Genomic DNA, 14,121 nt, shown 5'->3' with positions numbered 1-14,121 from the left:
ATAAAATTAGACCGTGGAAGTGATTAATGGAAATGATTCATCAAGATTCAGCTGCAAAGCAGATAGCAATATTGTTGGAAACTCTGTAAAAAATATCATTGTTTATTTTCTTTTTCTCCAGATCATTGTCATTGTTTGTGGTACATTATCTGGTCGTTACAAGTCATGATAATTGGCGTTTATTGTAGAACGTGCTTGCTTAGGTACAATCTGTACACTACTAGCTACTACTCTATTTATAATGCATATTTAGATGAGTATCCTGAGTTTTGTTTGGCTCCAAAATCCTGCTAGAAGAAAGTGAAAGTTCTAGCAATAATGAATTTTCTTGTACTCCAGAATTTGACCAATATTGAAAGCTCTTCAAGGTGAGAGTCTTCTTATCCATTATTTCCATCATAAAGGCACTGCCTGGGTGTAAAGAGAATGAGAGTTTCGAATTCCTCTTACAGGCAGCCAGTGCACTTTTTTTTACCATTAACAGAGGAAAATCTTCTAAAATCACATGCTAGGCAGCCTGAATTTCACAGGTTCTGAGCACTAAGATCCCTTCAAATTTTGTAAGGATACAACATAGAAATCATAACCTATAAGACTAGTCCTAACCCTATCAATTTTCAAGCCATTTTCAGTTTGCCCAATGCTTTTATCTAAACACCATTTATCTTGAACAATAATTATTTCAATAAAGCATAATAGTGTAGACTGGAAAAGCACTTGTTTTCTTAAATTAACCATCTAAGAAAGAGATCTGGAGGTCCTGTGATTTCTTAAATGGCAGACTAAGTTACACTTTGTTTAAATAACTGACCCAAGTCATTTAAGAGAACAAAAACAACAGGAGCAGCAAAAATCAAAAAAGCCTGATTAATTAAGACCTAGGTACAGCTGTAGATTGAAATATGCTTTTAAAGGATGGCAGTACAATCTAAGTCAATCTGAAAATAAAACAGCTGTGTAGAATTATTCTTAAAATGTTCATTGAGGGGAAGGAAAATCTTGAGTTGTAGGCCATAACAAGCTTCTAGAATTGTGCATGGCACATCAATCTTGAATATGAAATGATAACTGCTTAGCTTGATGTCTTCTTTGTGGTTTGACCATGACCTTGTGCGGGACAGATGCACTATCTTCGAGTTGTCTCTTCAGGTGTACATTTATGTCACTAAAATACAGAGCCAAATGACAAGGAAATGTCAAATAAATTATTTTTGATTGTTGGCTACTGTCCTCCAACTATGAAATGTGGCTCTTCCTCGTCCTCATTCTCCTCTTCATCATCATCACTTTCACTGTTTTCTTGTTTTTTATCGATATCTTGAGGTTAAAACAAAAGAAACTGTAAGTTAACACTGTAGGTTTGCACAAAACATAATGCCAGCCATATAAGTGAAGTGGTTATCTGGGTTGAATATAAGAAGTAAGCAGTTACTTTCAACATAAAAATTTACTCATACAGCTGATCCCAACCACTTTGATATTAAGTAAGGCTCCTTTTTCATCTGCAATAGAAACCCTTTTCATCTTCTGTTAAAATAAGTAGAAATTACAACTCACCATCATCTTTCCTTTCCTGTTTCTTCTTCTTAGCACTCAGCTTTTTCTGTTTTTTTCTTTGTCTGGGAAAAAGAACATAATTTAAAACATTATGGTTGCACATGCACATTTCATTAACAAGGATAGAGCCAAAGGCAGGGCTTGAGTGATGGGACTCAGGCACCCATAGAAGATCTGTTTATGAGGCCCTGTTAACCCTTTAGGTCCAAAGAGTGACCAACATCAATTTTCTCCTAACAACATCAGCAGATCATGAAGAGTAAAGGTTATGAGAATTGATAAACTGATTACCAAAGGGAGAACGATTTGATCTTAACCAAATTCTCTCAACTGTTCTTAAAAGAAAAGTATGGAGATCAGTCAGAAGAATTTGTATGTGGATCTTGGGACTTAAAGGGTTAAGGGTAAAATTCTGACAAGTAACATGGCCTTAGTATAACAACATAAGACAGATGAAGTGGTGACAAATAACACAAAGATGGTTTGACAGCAGTAAAAAAAAAAGCAAAATTCAATAGTAAATATATTTCATACCAACAGGAACAATGCCTCCTTTTCAATACTTGAAATTCAAACAATGGACTTGCATACCCCCTTAAGATGGCTTTATTGATGTGATTACTGGTGATAGACCTCGAAAGAGACTGACCTTTAAAAAGGGGCGTAAACCAAGCCCCATTAAATACCAGTTTGTTTTACAGGAAATATTTATCATGCGTGGGAAGAAAAGCATTGTTGTCAACTCCATATGGGGTCTGGTTAAGGTGGAAGACAGGGGCAGTGTCAAGAAAACTTTGTGGGGGATGGGAGCTCCATTAACCCATTCGCTCCTGGAGATTTTGTCGAAAAACGCATTTTGAAGCTAGTCGAGTGGTTTACAAAGAGCTAAAACTTGCCACAAACCGGTTTACAGGTCGTACACTTCATGGCCTTCTGATCCAGATGCAAAATATCAGCTTTTGAAGTTCGGGCATTTAGTAGGCTTCATTTTGGTGGGAAGAGTTTTTAGGAAAGCTTTTAGGATCTTAGGATTAGGTGAAAGGAAGGTAGGTGAGCAATGGAACAAGATTTTCATGGAGATTTTCAGGTCAATGTCACGTGGTTTTTTGCTTCTTTCTCCGGTGTCCTTGACTGAATTGTGCTCATTCTGGTATGGTTTGAAAGATCTCTTCACTCTGCACAAGTTAGCGAAGAAAGTTGTCCTTGACCGTTAAATCTGATGACGTCACAAACGGTAGAAAGGACCTGGATCCGCACAGGTGGTTATGGGCGGTTCAGGGGTGAATGGGTTAAGCTTTTTACAACTGCTGTAATAATTATTTTGTTTAAGAGCACTGAAGTTAATAAATATGAAATCATCCAGGCCGATAGCCTGAGAAAACAGTCAACATTTCATGATGCCACCAACAGTTTTCCCACAAAATGACGTCTGAGAAACAAGCGTAGAAATTCCATACTGATGACGTGTCACAATCCAGGTCTGGGTAGTGCTTCTGATTGGTTATGCTGCATCAACAGTATGGAATTTCTCAGGCTACCAGGCCCCTCTCCTAAACTAAAATCACTTGGATGATAGAATACCTTTTAGCTCTTTTCTTTGCTGTTTTTTCTTCTGCTTGAGTTTTATTTTGTTCAAGCTTCTTATGATAGCTTTCATCAAGTTCATGCTAAGTGAACAAGAAATAAGATGACTGTGTTTTTGTCATGTAAAGAGTGACTGAGGATAAAAAACAATGATTATTATAACAGTCAAAACTCTGTGAAGCAGCCACCTATTAAGTGGCCACCCTACATTAATCAGCCAGTTATCAAAGTCCCAAAATAATAATGTAGAAAAGAATAATTGTAAATTAAACCTCTATTAAGTGGCCATCTCTGTCCCCGGGGGAAGGGGGTACTTCCTTATAAGAGGCTAATGGGGATGTGCCACTGGATGGGGACACATTTTCATGACTGGATTGACTATAATGGGGTCACATTTTCAATGGGGTTACTAGAATGGGGTCATACATTTTCAGATTTTTGGGGGTAAGACAGTTCTTCATATTTACAGTGAGCAAACGTACCAGAATGTTTGTACTGCAGATGAAGAGTGACATGTTCTTCATTCAATCAAAAAATGGGTCAATTCATAAAAATAAGTGACTAAGTTGGGATCGTGAAAATGACGTATTTGCCCAAAAGTAACTAAGATGTTGTCTAAAAGAGTTCTTCTTCTGTTGTCATCTCTGTTAAACAGCCAAGAAGGTGAAGAATATGGCCCAGTATATGCCCCTCCTGACATGCGTATGTTTCAAAATAAAGTGATGTTTCTGCTTAAGATCATGAATTTTGCTGGTACACCTGGGGTGGTCACTTAATGGTTATTAATATTGTAAACAAAAATGTATTAAAGGTAAGCTATACTAACGCCCTGTACAATGAAACAATGGGCAAGTCGGAAAAAGAATTACGGTACGAAGAAAAAAGCATTCTATTTTAAATGGGTGATAGATTCCATGATCATACTTGTTCTGCTATTTTTTCAATGTAGGTCACTCTGTTGTATTCTCTTCTTCTTGTAGAACGGTAAACATGGAATTCTCCACTCCCTGCACCAGCACTGGATCCTGGCAAAATTAAGGTGGAGACATGTGACATTTCAGACAATCACTACTGGTTTCCCTGTGAAATAATGTCTGGGTATCGACTGCAGAAAGTCGATAGTGATGATGCTCACAGATCTACCTAGATCTGGGTAGTTTTCCTAATTGGTTGAAGCAGATTTCTCTTGCGACAGGACCAATCAGAAGCGCTACCCAGATCTGGGTAGTGACACATCATCAGTATGGAATTTCCACAGTCATTGCTCGGACATCATTTCACTGGGAATTCAGTGGAATTCAGGTCATTTTCCCAGTATAATGACCCTTAGTGGAACCTGATTCACTCAGTTTCCTAACCCCAATCACTAAACTCAGAGTCATTCGGCATTCAGCCTTCTGCAAAATACCCCTGCCGCTTTGTAAACCAACAATGCCTCAGCAAGATTCACCTCTTGCAACCATAATTAAGTCATAGAAGAAGGTAACCTTCACAGACTACTGTTTGTTTCACAAACTTTTTCTAAAATATCTCCATAGTATTTCCTACAGGTCAACAGTTCCTCTTTTCACGAAGAAGAGAGAGTGGCACAGATGAAGTGGAGAGAGATGTAGACACAGTCAACTCATCATGTACAAACCTATTTAATTCAATACATGCAAGCTTTAAGTATAATGCATAACTTCGACGATACTGATGATAACGGCAAAAACTCACCCATCACAAATCGAACGAATTCGGGGGCTTCTGATGGTTTCCACTGCTTCGGAAGTTCAGGAATTGACACTGGTTTGTCCTGTCAATTGACAACATAAAAACAAGTGAAATTGTCCACCTCAGCTAGAAAATTCTTTAGTCATAAAAACTTTTCTCCAGGTCATGATTTGGATGATAGTGTTATAGCTTACAGGGTCCCTCATAAGCTTTTCAAGCTTCATCTTCTGTATTTCCGTCGCACTTCGAGGAACGAAAGGTTTTTCAGATGATTTTCCTTCTGCCTTTTCTTTGTCACTTTCATCCGCCATCTTTGTTTATTTATTAGATTCCAGTCCTGTCTCTTCAAAGTTCAGAAAGTCCTCTATGTAAGATCAGTGAGACGTGACAGAGCCGGAGACAACATGGATGGTCGCAGTTTGACAGTGTTTGCTGCAGCAGCAGCGATTGGGGCAAGTTTTTATGTATTTTTAACTCCTGATGGAAAGAAAAAGAAGGGAGTCAAAAGAGGTAAGTGTTAGATTGTTTGATAGTCCTGCGTTGCCCCTCTGAGTGATGCTTCCTCAACTTTGATGAGAGACAACAGGCTTACAGTTTCAGTTGAAAACGCCTCTCATCATGATCTCTTCATTTTCACCTTTGCATGCGGTTTTGTAGACTTTTTGAAAATGAAGGCCATTATATAGTATTATTCATTCAAAATATTTCTCCGTTTTTGACTGATTTTTATCCCCTGGCTAATTCTTCACAACCAGCCAGCACTGACCAAATTTGGAAGATGCTTAGATTGTAATACATGTATATCATCATTGATGAAATCAATTATTCAGACGTCAATGATCATAAATTGCAAATTATCCACAATTGTCATCATGCAAGACGGGTGCAGCGGTGTAGCAGTTTTGGCATGTGCACAGAACTTAAGAAAATACAGAAATATTTCACAGTCATATATAATCACCAAATATTTAAGATATATATTTAATTATTAGTTAATTTAATTATACTTTAAGTGTTATTGTAAAACTCAGAAAACCGTAAACACCAGCCTAATCCCAAGGTGTTCTCTCTGGCCTCATTTTCCGTGCAAAGCGTGGGAAAGGGTGGGTGAGAGAATGTTCTCGGCAAGCCCCTCTCGCAGGTCATGGTAAAGTCCAGTTTTGACCTAGCTGAGATTGTTTAGGGGCTAGGCTGCACGAACACCAGAAATATTTCTGCAGTGTCATTGTGTTCCAAGGAAAATGCCAATCAGGCAAGAGATGAACTAATCTGCAAGTAACAACAGTAATCAGTTTTTGGTTTTGCATGTCCTGATCTTTGTTGTAAACTGTCACAAAATAATAGATGTTCTAGAAATATTTCATGTATTCATGGTTTTCTGAGTTTGACAGTGGAGGAACAAAGAATTGTGTATTATTATGTGAGCGAGTATGGATATTTTTTTGGAAAAAACACATGTATATTTTCTTGGTGAATGTGTACATGTAAATAATGTTCCATTCAATACCAATTCACATCTTTGCCTGCATTTCCTAGCCAACGGCTACTGCTAGTATGTTTTCGAATAAATTTGGTCAATTTCTCCAGTATGTTGGCAGTCTAGATAGTCAAATTAATGTCCCTCTAGCTAGCACTTTAAAAAGTGTTAAAACATAATCAGTTCAGATGAAATTTGTTCAGTTTTATTGTTGTTTTTCTTATCATCAGATCACCCTCCTGGCCTGGTGAATCTTGGTAACACTTGTTTCATGAACTCCATTTTACAGGTTTGTACTTGTATTGCTATAATTTATGTAATGTTTAAAATGCAAACAGAAAATTTTAGTGCAATTTTGCAATTTAAGGCTACTCCTTTTGAAACATTGTGCAGGGCAGCCTACAACATTTCTATGTTGTTGTGAATTTAATGGCAAGATCTTTGCAAGAGAAGTTTTGGATAGTTTGCCACACACTCTACATTGTGAGTCGTTTCTCCCACAAACCAGCAATAATGCTTTGTGTTATTTTTTACACAATATGCAAAGACCTGATTTACTTAAAAGATACTTGGCTTTTTTTTTTCCATTCTTTAGGGCCTCGCATTCTTGCCATCCTTTGCAGCATGGTTACAAGATATTTCTGATGAAGGAGATGGAAATTCTCTTACATCTTTAGCCATGGAACTGAAGAAAATAATGAAAGGTATGTGGCTGTTTATCAACCATTATTATTTTATCCTGCCAGAACCCCTTGATCCTCATTCAATATAAAGCTGTACAGTCATTTGTTTCTTTCAGTGCAACCACTGTCCTGTGCAGTGAGCACTGGTATAGATGGTCAGCCTGTTTAGTTTATCACTTTGTGGGTTTCAGTTTTGTGGTGAAGTAAGTTCCAAGTTTACTTGAAAAGTTTTCTAGGACCAACCTTTAAAGGCTTGAGTGAGATCTGGGCATGAGATTGGGACCCAACCAAGCACTGACCAGTTACTACATTTGAGAAAGCTATCTAATTTGTTTTAGTTTTCTTTTTCATGTTCCAGCTTTGAATAATGGTTGTATGGAAGGTGAGGAAGTCATTTGTCCAGATTCTGTGCTAAAAGCCCTAAGCTCCCATGGATGGATCATACCTAGTGAACAACAGGTTAGTAAAAACATAGTTACCATTTCAAAAAGAGAACTTCCACTGACTGATAGGTGCAGTGCCTCTAAATGAGCAGTGCACATATACTGTTATTTACTGTCCGTGATTACAGTGGATGATGATGATGAGGAGGAGGAGGATGATGATGGTGATGGTGATGGTGATGATTTCAGTGATGATAGTGATAATGGCTTGGTAATAGAGATTGATATGATGGATTTGGCAATAATATTGATGACAGTGGTGCTGGTGATGAGACGTGATGGTGAGGTTATTTATTTATTAGTAATAGAGGACAATGATGCTTATGCTGGTGTCGATATTGACTGATTGTGATGATTGATGATGTTAGTGACTACTGATGAATTTGTTGATAATGATGGTGATAGTTACTTGATTAAAATCTGATTATTGACAGTGCCAATAATATTTTTTTGATGATAATGATTGATAGCAGTGGTGTTGATGATGACAGTGATACAGCAGAATGTTACTGATTATTTATGGTGATCATGACTAGAATGTGATGATTTATGTTCATGATGATTTAAGACTGTTGAGGATGTCATTATTGATGATAAATAAATGGTCTGGTGGTGATTGATAATATTGGTTACTGATTGTGATGATAATGATGATGATGATGATGATGATGACAATGATGATAAATGACGTGACGATGATCAGTGATTTTGTTACAAATAGTCATGGTGAGTCCTGGGACTCCTCTTGTCAAAAATTGTGAGTCCCAGTCCAGAACCATTGAGTCTGAGTTCAAAAAACAATGAATCCCTGATGATTATCAAATCATTGATATTTGAGATGATTGTGATGGTAAGTCAATGTGATAATCATATTTCATTGATGATATGATAAAGATGATGATGATGATGATGACTGTAAAAATATTCATCATCCCCTCCAAGTAATACTGCTGCTGAAAAAGTTCAGTATTACTTGAAATTTAGATCCTTGAATATTTACTGCTGAACATTTTTAAATCTGAACATCGTCTCACCTAATATAATTTTTTACAGGATGCTCATGAATTCTTTCATGCCCTCTCATCTACTCTGGATGATGAAATGGTAAGAAGAGTGCTTATTGTTATTTAAATTATTCTGTAACTTTGTTTCTTTGTTAAGAAATTTTGGAAAAACTTAAAAAAGATCCATTTTTTGGTTCTGTTCAAGTAATTTCTGTAAGGTTTTGGTGTTCTTACTTTGCTTAGTTTTGCTTAGTTCTGCTTTGTTTTTTGTTTCCTGCAGGGAGAACTTCCTGGTGTCATGAATCTCAGTGATGTTGCAATTGTAGAGGTACCAGTGGCTCAATTTTTCAAAGTTAAAAATACAATGAGCCTTTTCACAGACATTTTTTCTTCCTTTTTTGACAAATTTTGTGAGTGCACATGCACATGCACTCACTCTGTTGAAAACTAATGAAGATGTTTGTATGGTGGGCGGCAAGTTCATGCCCCCACCATATAAACATCTGTAAAAATTGGCATCTTTGTGGAGTGATATCTTCACTCGCTCTGGATCACCTTTAACCCTTTCACTGCCAAATGTAGCCAAGGGCAAATTTCGACCAGATTTCCAAATTTCATTTTGTAAAATTGTGAAAAAAAAAATAGTACCATGTGTAAGTACAGACAGAGAGCTTTCATTTGAATGGTCACATCATAGGATTTCGTCTTAAGACTCAAAAGTTAGAGCCACCTTACAAAATCCATCAAACACTCTGGCAGTTTCCTAATTTTAAGGCACTGTTTCCAGCAGTGTTGATGATTTTTGCTAAGTGGTCTTGATCAAAAGGATCAATTTAGGTTTCTGGGAAACTAAGCCATCATTTTGCCCTAAGTGAGAAGTGAGTGTTCATTTTAGTTTAGGGGAGCGGTAGGTGGGTAGTTTCCCAGAAACCTAAGCTGATCCAATCAAAACAATGAAAAAACCATGGAAGGGTTCATTGCCAATAGCAAAAGCTAATTGTGGCTGTGGGTGGTCAGTCATTTCCTTGCAGTTTTTAACTTCATATTCATGGTGGAAAAACTATAGTGTCTGTGAACAGGCTAAAATACAATAAACAAAATAAAAAGGAAGAAAAATGACAAGAAATGTTGATGTTTTCTTCTTGAAGCCTGTTTGAATGTCAAGGGAATTATATTCACCTTTATACATCCGAATATCTAATCCTTTTGCAGAAGAATGATGTCAATGAAGACAAATCAATGGTCCACAGAAACAAAGGTACTCACTTGATATGGATGGAAGTAATTTAGATAAACTTCTCAAAATCTCTTCTGTGCTTTAGTACAAACGTTAATGGCTGTTTACATGGAGGTTGGGGGACCCCAGGCAGGTGAGGTAACCCGCTTAGGTGTGGTAACCCGCCTGTACATATAATCTCTCATTTTAATTTGATCATATTTACATGATAGGTGAGGTGACCAACCACATGTTACCTCACCTATCTGGAGTCCCCCACCCCCATGTAAACAGGCCCTAAGTAAGTTATATCTTTAACTGAAAAAATGTAAATATGCATCTCAGATGAATACTTATAGGTTAGTAAAAATAATTAATTGTAGCCTGCGAAAACATCCGTTTCTCCTCGCTCTTCGTCGCTGATGACGTTTCGTGCGAAGGAACGTCTGCGACTCAGTGACGGAAATTCCATACTGATGACACAAATCAATGTTTACATAATAAATCTGGTAGTCATGTGGTTCCAAATATAAATTTGTTTAATTTTGCGTGTCTTCTGGTCGATTTTGGGAAAGTGTTGTATTGATCTGCCCACGAGCTCAAGCAAAACTCAAATGCTTCTTCTAGAGAAGACTATATTGCACAAATATTGACTGTATTGTTAGAGATTCTTTGTGTTTACATTTGACCTTTTTGGCCTTTTGTCTTTTGTCTGTCATTTGTAAACAATAGCTAAAACAATGTAACTGCTCCGTCGACCAATCAGTGCTTCTGACCGGATCCTGGACAGATTTTACGTCATCAGTATGGAATTTCTGTCGCTGAGTCGCAGACGTTCCTCCGCGCGAAATGTCCTCAGCGATGAAGAGCGGGAGAAACAGATGTTTTCGCAGGCTAAATTAATTGTGAAGTGAAAATAATTGTAACCCCTCCTAACATTTCTGTTAAACTGTTAACGTTGATTGCATTCTTTTTGTAGTTCCTCTAAGAAGAGACTGTAACAAGCCTCATTTGCCATTCCATGGTTTATTAGCAAGTCAGTTGGTGTGTAAACAATGTGGAACAAAGGTAGGTTGACACAAACAGGACTCTGTAACCCAGAGTGAACAACTTCCATATACTCCTTTCAAAGGCCAGAATTGATTATTTTTAGAACAACTTTGGCACAAATTTAGACTGTCTTTTAAGTACCACAAACCAGTCAGAAAAACCTACAGACCTAAAATGTAAAATGGTATTTTGACTTTCTTATGACGATTAGTTTTCTTTTGGTAGCTTATACTTCAAATGCAAAGAGACCAAGTGGAGCTTCCATTTTAGCAGGCTTAAGCGTTCTTAAATGTATCTAAAGGTAAAGCGTTCAATGAAAATGCCATGTAATATGCCTTCTATGTAAGTTACCTGCTCCAGAGTATGGGCCCCTGACACAAACATACCTGTAAGAGGTGAAGGAGGCATGACTACACCCCCCCCCCTTTTCAACCCCCCCATCTTACTTTTCACAGCACAGTCAACTCTAAAGGTGGTACTCTACCTACCATATATCTTCCTGGTCAGATTTGATCCTGGAAATTGCTTGGCGAGATATATCAGGGAGAAAGAAGAATCTTCTCTTGTTAAAAATTATTGCTAAGCTTTGTGTTTGTAAAGCAAATCATGAAGGTGTTTTCACTTGATGCTAGAGTAAAGCTCTTGGGATATAAATTGAGGTCTAATTTATAGAGGTGTGAAGATCAGCATGTTGAAAATTTCCTTCTTTGGTTCAGATAATTGATTTGTCCAAATACTATTGGCTACAACTCATGTATGACAATTGGCATTGCAAGAAAAGCTGTGAGGTCTACCAGTGCTAAGACAGACAGTCACTGAATGAGTCAACACCAGCTATTAAACAATGTGTTCCTGAATGAAATACAAATCTTTTACATTTAGATCCTGTGTGGTAGTATGGCACCTCTCTCTCTCAACCATGGAGCTTAATTCTCCCATCAGAAAAAAAAAACAACATGTTACAAAATGTTGATTTTCAAGGAGATACCATGTGATGGCTATGGTTTTGTGTATAGCTTGTAGTTAACTTTTTAGCTCAGGTAATTTTGTTTTTCTATTGTTTTTGGGTCTGGTAATGTATGCTAATGATGTTGAAACAAAAGAAAAATAAAAATTACCTGAGATGCAAAATTAACTACAATGTGTATTTGAATAAACGTAAACACAAGCCCGAGTATCTGAGAGAAAAAAAAACAAAGCCTGTTCCAAGGTCCTAGATAGTAGATGTGTTGTGTAAGTAAAAGGCACTTGAAAATAGGAGTGTGTGATCTGGGAAAAAGGGGCGTGTTCATGCTTTCTCAATTTTGCGGACCTGACTATCTCAGAGCCTGAAACAGACTAAAAAAACTTGGCATTGGGTCCAGAATTCAAACTGGGCCACATGGGTGGGACCAGAAGCATGCTTCTGGTGGGACAGGGTGCTGTCATCAAATCTCCACCCATGCTCACTCCCCAAAGAAGGCAGAGAGGGATCTGCTGTAAGGGGAATATCTAACCTTTGTTTCTTGTATCATGCAGTGTCCAGTCAAGTTTGATAGCTATGACAGTTTATCACTCAGTTTACCATCAACATTTCAGGTATTTTCAATTTGATTTACTTAATGCACTTTTTCTTGAAACTTGCCTTGACCATCCAACTCAAATAAAGTATGCACTTTGCAATTGACTTTTGAAATATAGCACCAAACTTGTCTTGACAGGTAATGTTCATTGTGGATAATGTGTATGAAGGGTTTCATTTATCGTTTATCTCAAGATTGTTACATGTACTTAGATATTGATCACAACGTTTCGACCACGAACTGCAGGTCTTCATCAGGCGATAGTGTCGATTTACTTATAGTAGGACTATTATTTTGTACCGACTATTTGCACCAAACGTACATGGAAAGAGCAAACTCGCCCTCAACAAACTTTCTAGCCTGTGTAGCAGGCGTCGTAAGGGGGTAGGGGAGAGGGAGAAAGGCTACAAACTCTCCCATAGAAAACCTCCCTCCTAGACACTGATTGATGGCCTTTATCAAATTACGCTTTTATAGAACGAGAAAGATACACATTTTTTTCACGCCACACTTAAAGAACTCATTTCCTACGAAAGAGAGTTCAGAGTGAGTTAGTTGACGGTGAGTTTGCCAGTGGGCGACTTATAAAGAGAAATCTGCCACAGACAACTGCTTATGTTAGCTCTCATTTCGTTTGTTTTGTTATGCGCGTTCACTAAACTAATTTTAATTACCTCTATTTCAGTTTCTTTTCTTTCTATTTAAAGTTCCATGTAGTCATTTTTATGTTCACATAAAAATTGCTTTTTAAATAATACTAAACATATCTCATTGTCTGGGCTTTCCTCTTCAGGTTGGGTTGTCATTAGAGGATCTTCTTCGCACATTTGTCTGCTCAGAGATCGTGGACTCTGTTGAATGTAATGGTTGCAAGGAGCGTAACTCAGTACAGTCAAGTGGCTCTGTGAGGACCAGCTTTATCAAACGACTTACGCTGGGAAAAGTAAGCACTTAGTTAAGATAGTCTGTGTTCAGCCATCCCAAAAGTTTGAGGGGAGGGTGTGGCTCTACACAGGATAGTCAAACTTAATTCCAATTCACCAGTGTGCCCGAAAATCGCATCCTGCGAACCTACAATCAGTGACAAAATGAGCTGACACACTTGGCCCCTAACTGGGCTTTTTTACGTTTTACTGACTTCAAAAGGTAATGATATAGAAGTACTAGTAGCTGATTATACTGAGCACTGCAATATTGCGTGCAATATTTGACACAATATGGTACTGTTTATCCGATGCTTAAGGTGTTGGTGGTCTCAAGTACACACTATAAGGTGATTTAGAATACATTAGGGGTAACGTGTCAGGGCACAAGGTTACAAGGTAAAGTCTCTTGATGTGCAGAAGACATCATTTTAGCGACAAGCTGTACCAAAAAATGCCAAGAAATTGATCAGGCGAAACTTGATTTGTCGGTGCTTCATGATGGTAGTGGTAGAAAAGTACCGTATTTATTCGAATAAGCGCCCAACCTCGAATTAGCACCCACCTCAAATAACTGCCCAAAGGCAGAAAAAGTTAACAAGCGCCCACCCCTAAAGTAAAGTACTTTATTATTCATTCAAAATATTTCCCCAATTCTGATTGGCTAAAAGCACACGCATAATTCGCCATAACCAGTTACTGATGACAAAATTTGGAAGAATTTTGTGTTTAATGAGGAAATGACGTCAAAAATGCAGCCCGCTACAGGTTACGGCACTGTTACCCAGAAGACCTGGGGTCAAGTTTGAGTTGTTTTGGTTGTGAAAAAAAAAAGGCGGACATTTCACTCGTTTCAAGAGTAAGAACTACAGCTGGAACTGGGCGAAGTAATAGCTAAGAACATGGAAA

General features: G+C 37.7%; 2 protein-coding genes across 2 annotated transcripts in view; one reads left to right on the top strand and one right to left on the bottom strand.

The window, feature by feature from the left end:
• Nucleotides 1-704: 704 nt before the first annotated feature.
• On the bottom strand, nucleotides 705-5,196 carry LOC140952950 (PRKR-interacting protein 1 homolog). The gene is made up of 6 exons (XM_073402411.1): nucleotides 5,049-5,196; nucleotides 4,858-4,936; nucleotides 4,066-4,166; nucleotides 3,139-3,224; nucleotides 1,558-1,619; nucleotides 705-1,317 (listed from the first exon to the last, which is right to left on the bottom strand). Exons 1-6 carry the CDS (start codon nucleotides 5,163-5,165, stop codon nucleotides 1,223-1,225), a joined length of 540 nt encoding a protein of 179 aa, XP_073258512.1. The 5' UTR covers nucleotides 5,166-5,196; the 3' UTR covers nucleotides 705-1,222.
• A 7-nt stretch (nucleotides 5,197-5,203) lies between these two features.
• The window catches only part of LOC140952948 (ubiquitin carboxyl-terminal hydrolase 30-like), an 18,262-nt gene continuing 9,344 nt past the window's right edge, over nucleotides 5,204-14,121 (top strand). Inside the window, exons 1-10 of the mRNA XM_073402408.1 lie at nucleotides 5,204-5,364; nucleotides 6,562-6,620; nucleotides 6,927-7,035; nucleotides 7,373-7,473; nucleotides 8,511-8,561; nucleotides 8,742-8,789; nucleotides 9,674-9,719; nucleotides 10,657-10,745; nucleotides 12,246-12,305; nucleotides 13,083-13,232. Of these exons, the coding sequence (XP_073258509.1) occupies nucleotides 5,259-5,364; nucleotides 6,562-6,620; nucleotides 6,927-7,035; nucleotides 7,373-7,473; nucleotides 8,511-8,561; nucleotides 8,742-8,789; nucleotides 9,674-9,719; nucleotides 10,657-10,745; nucleotides 12,246-12,305; nucleotides 13,083-13,232 (819 nt within the window). The 5' untranslated portion in view covers nucleotides 5,204-5,258. The remainder of the gene's footprint in view (nucleotides 5,365-6,561; nucleotides 6,621-6,926; nucleotides 7,036-7,372; nucleotides 7,474-8,510; nucleotides 8,562-8,741; nucleotides 8,790-9,673; nucleotides 9,720-10,656; nucleotides 10,746-12,245; nucleotides 12,306-13,082; nucleotides 13,233-14,121) is intronic.

This window comes from Porites lutea, chromosome 11 (genome assembly GCF_958299795.1).
Source record: "Porites lutea chromosome 11, jaPorLute2.1, whole genome shotgun sequence".
Lineage (NCBI taxonomy): Eukaryota > Metazoa > Cnidaria > Anthozoa > Scleractinia > Poritidae > Porites > Porites lutea.
Note: the sequence above shows the minus strand (reverse complement) of the source record. Positions and strands in the feature narration are given on the sequence as shown.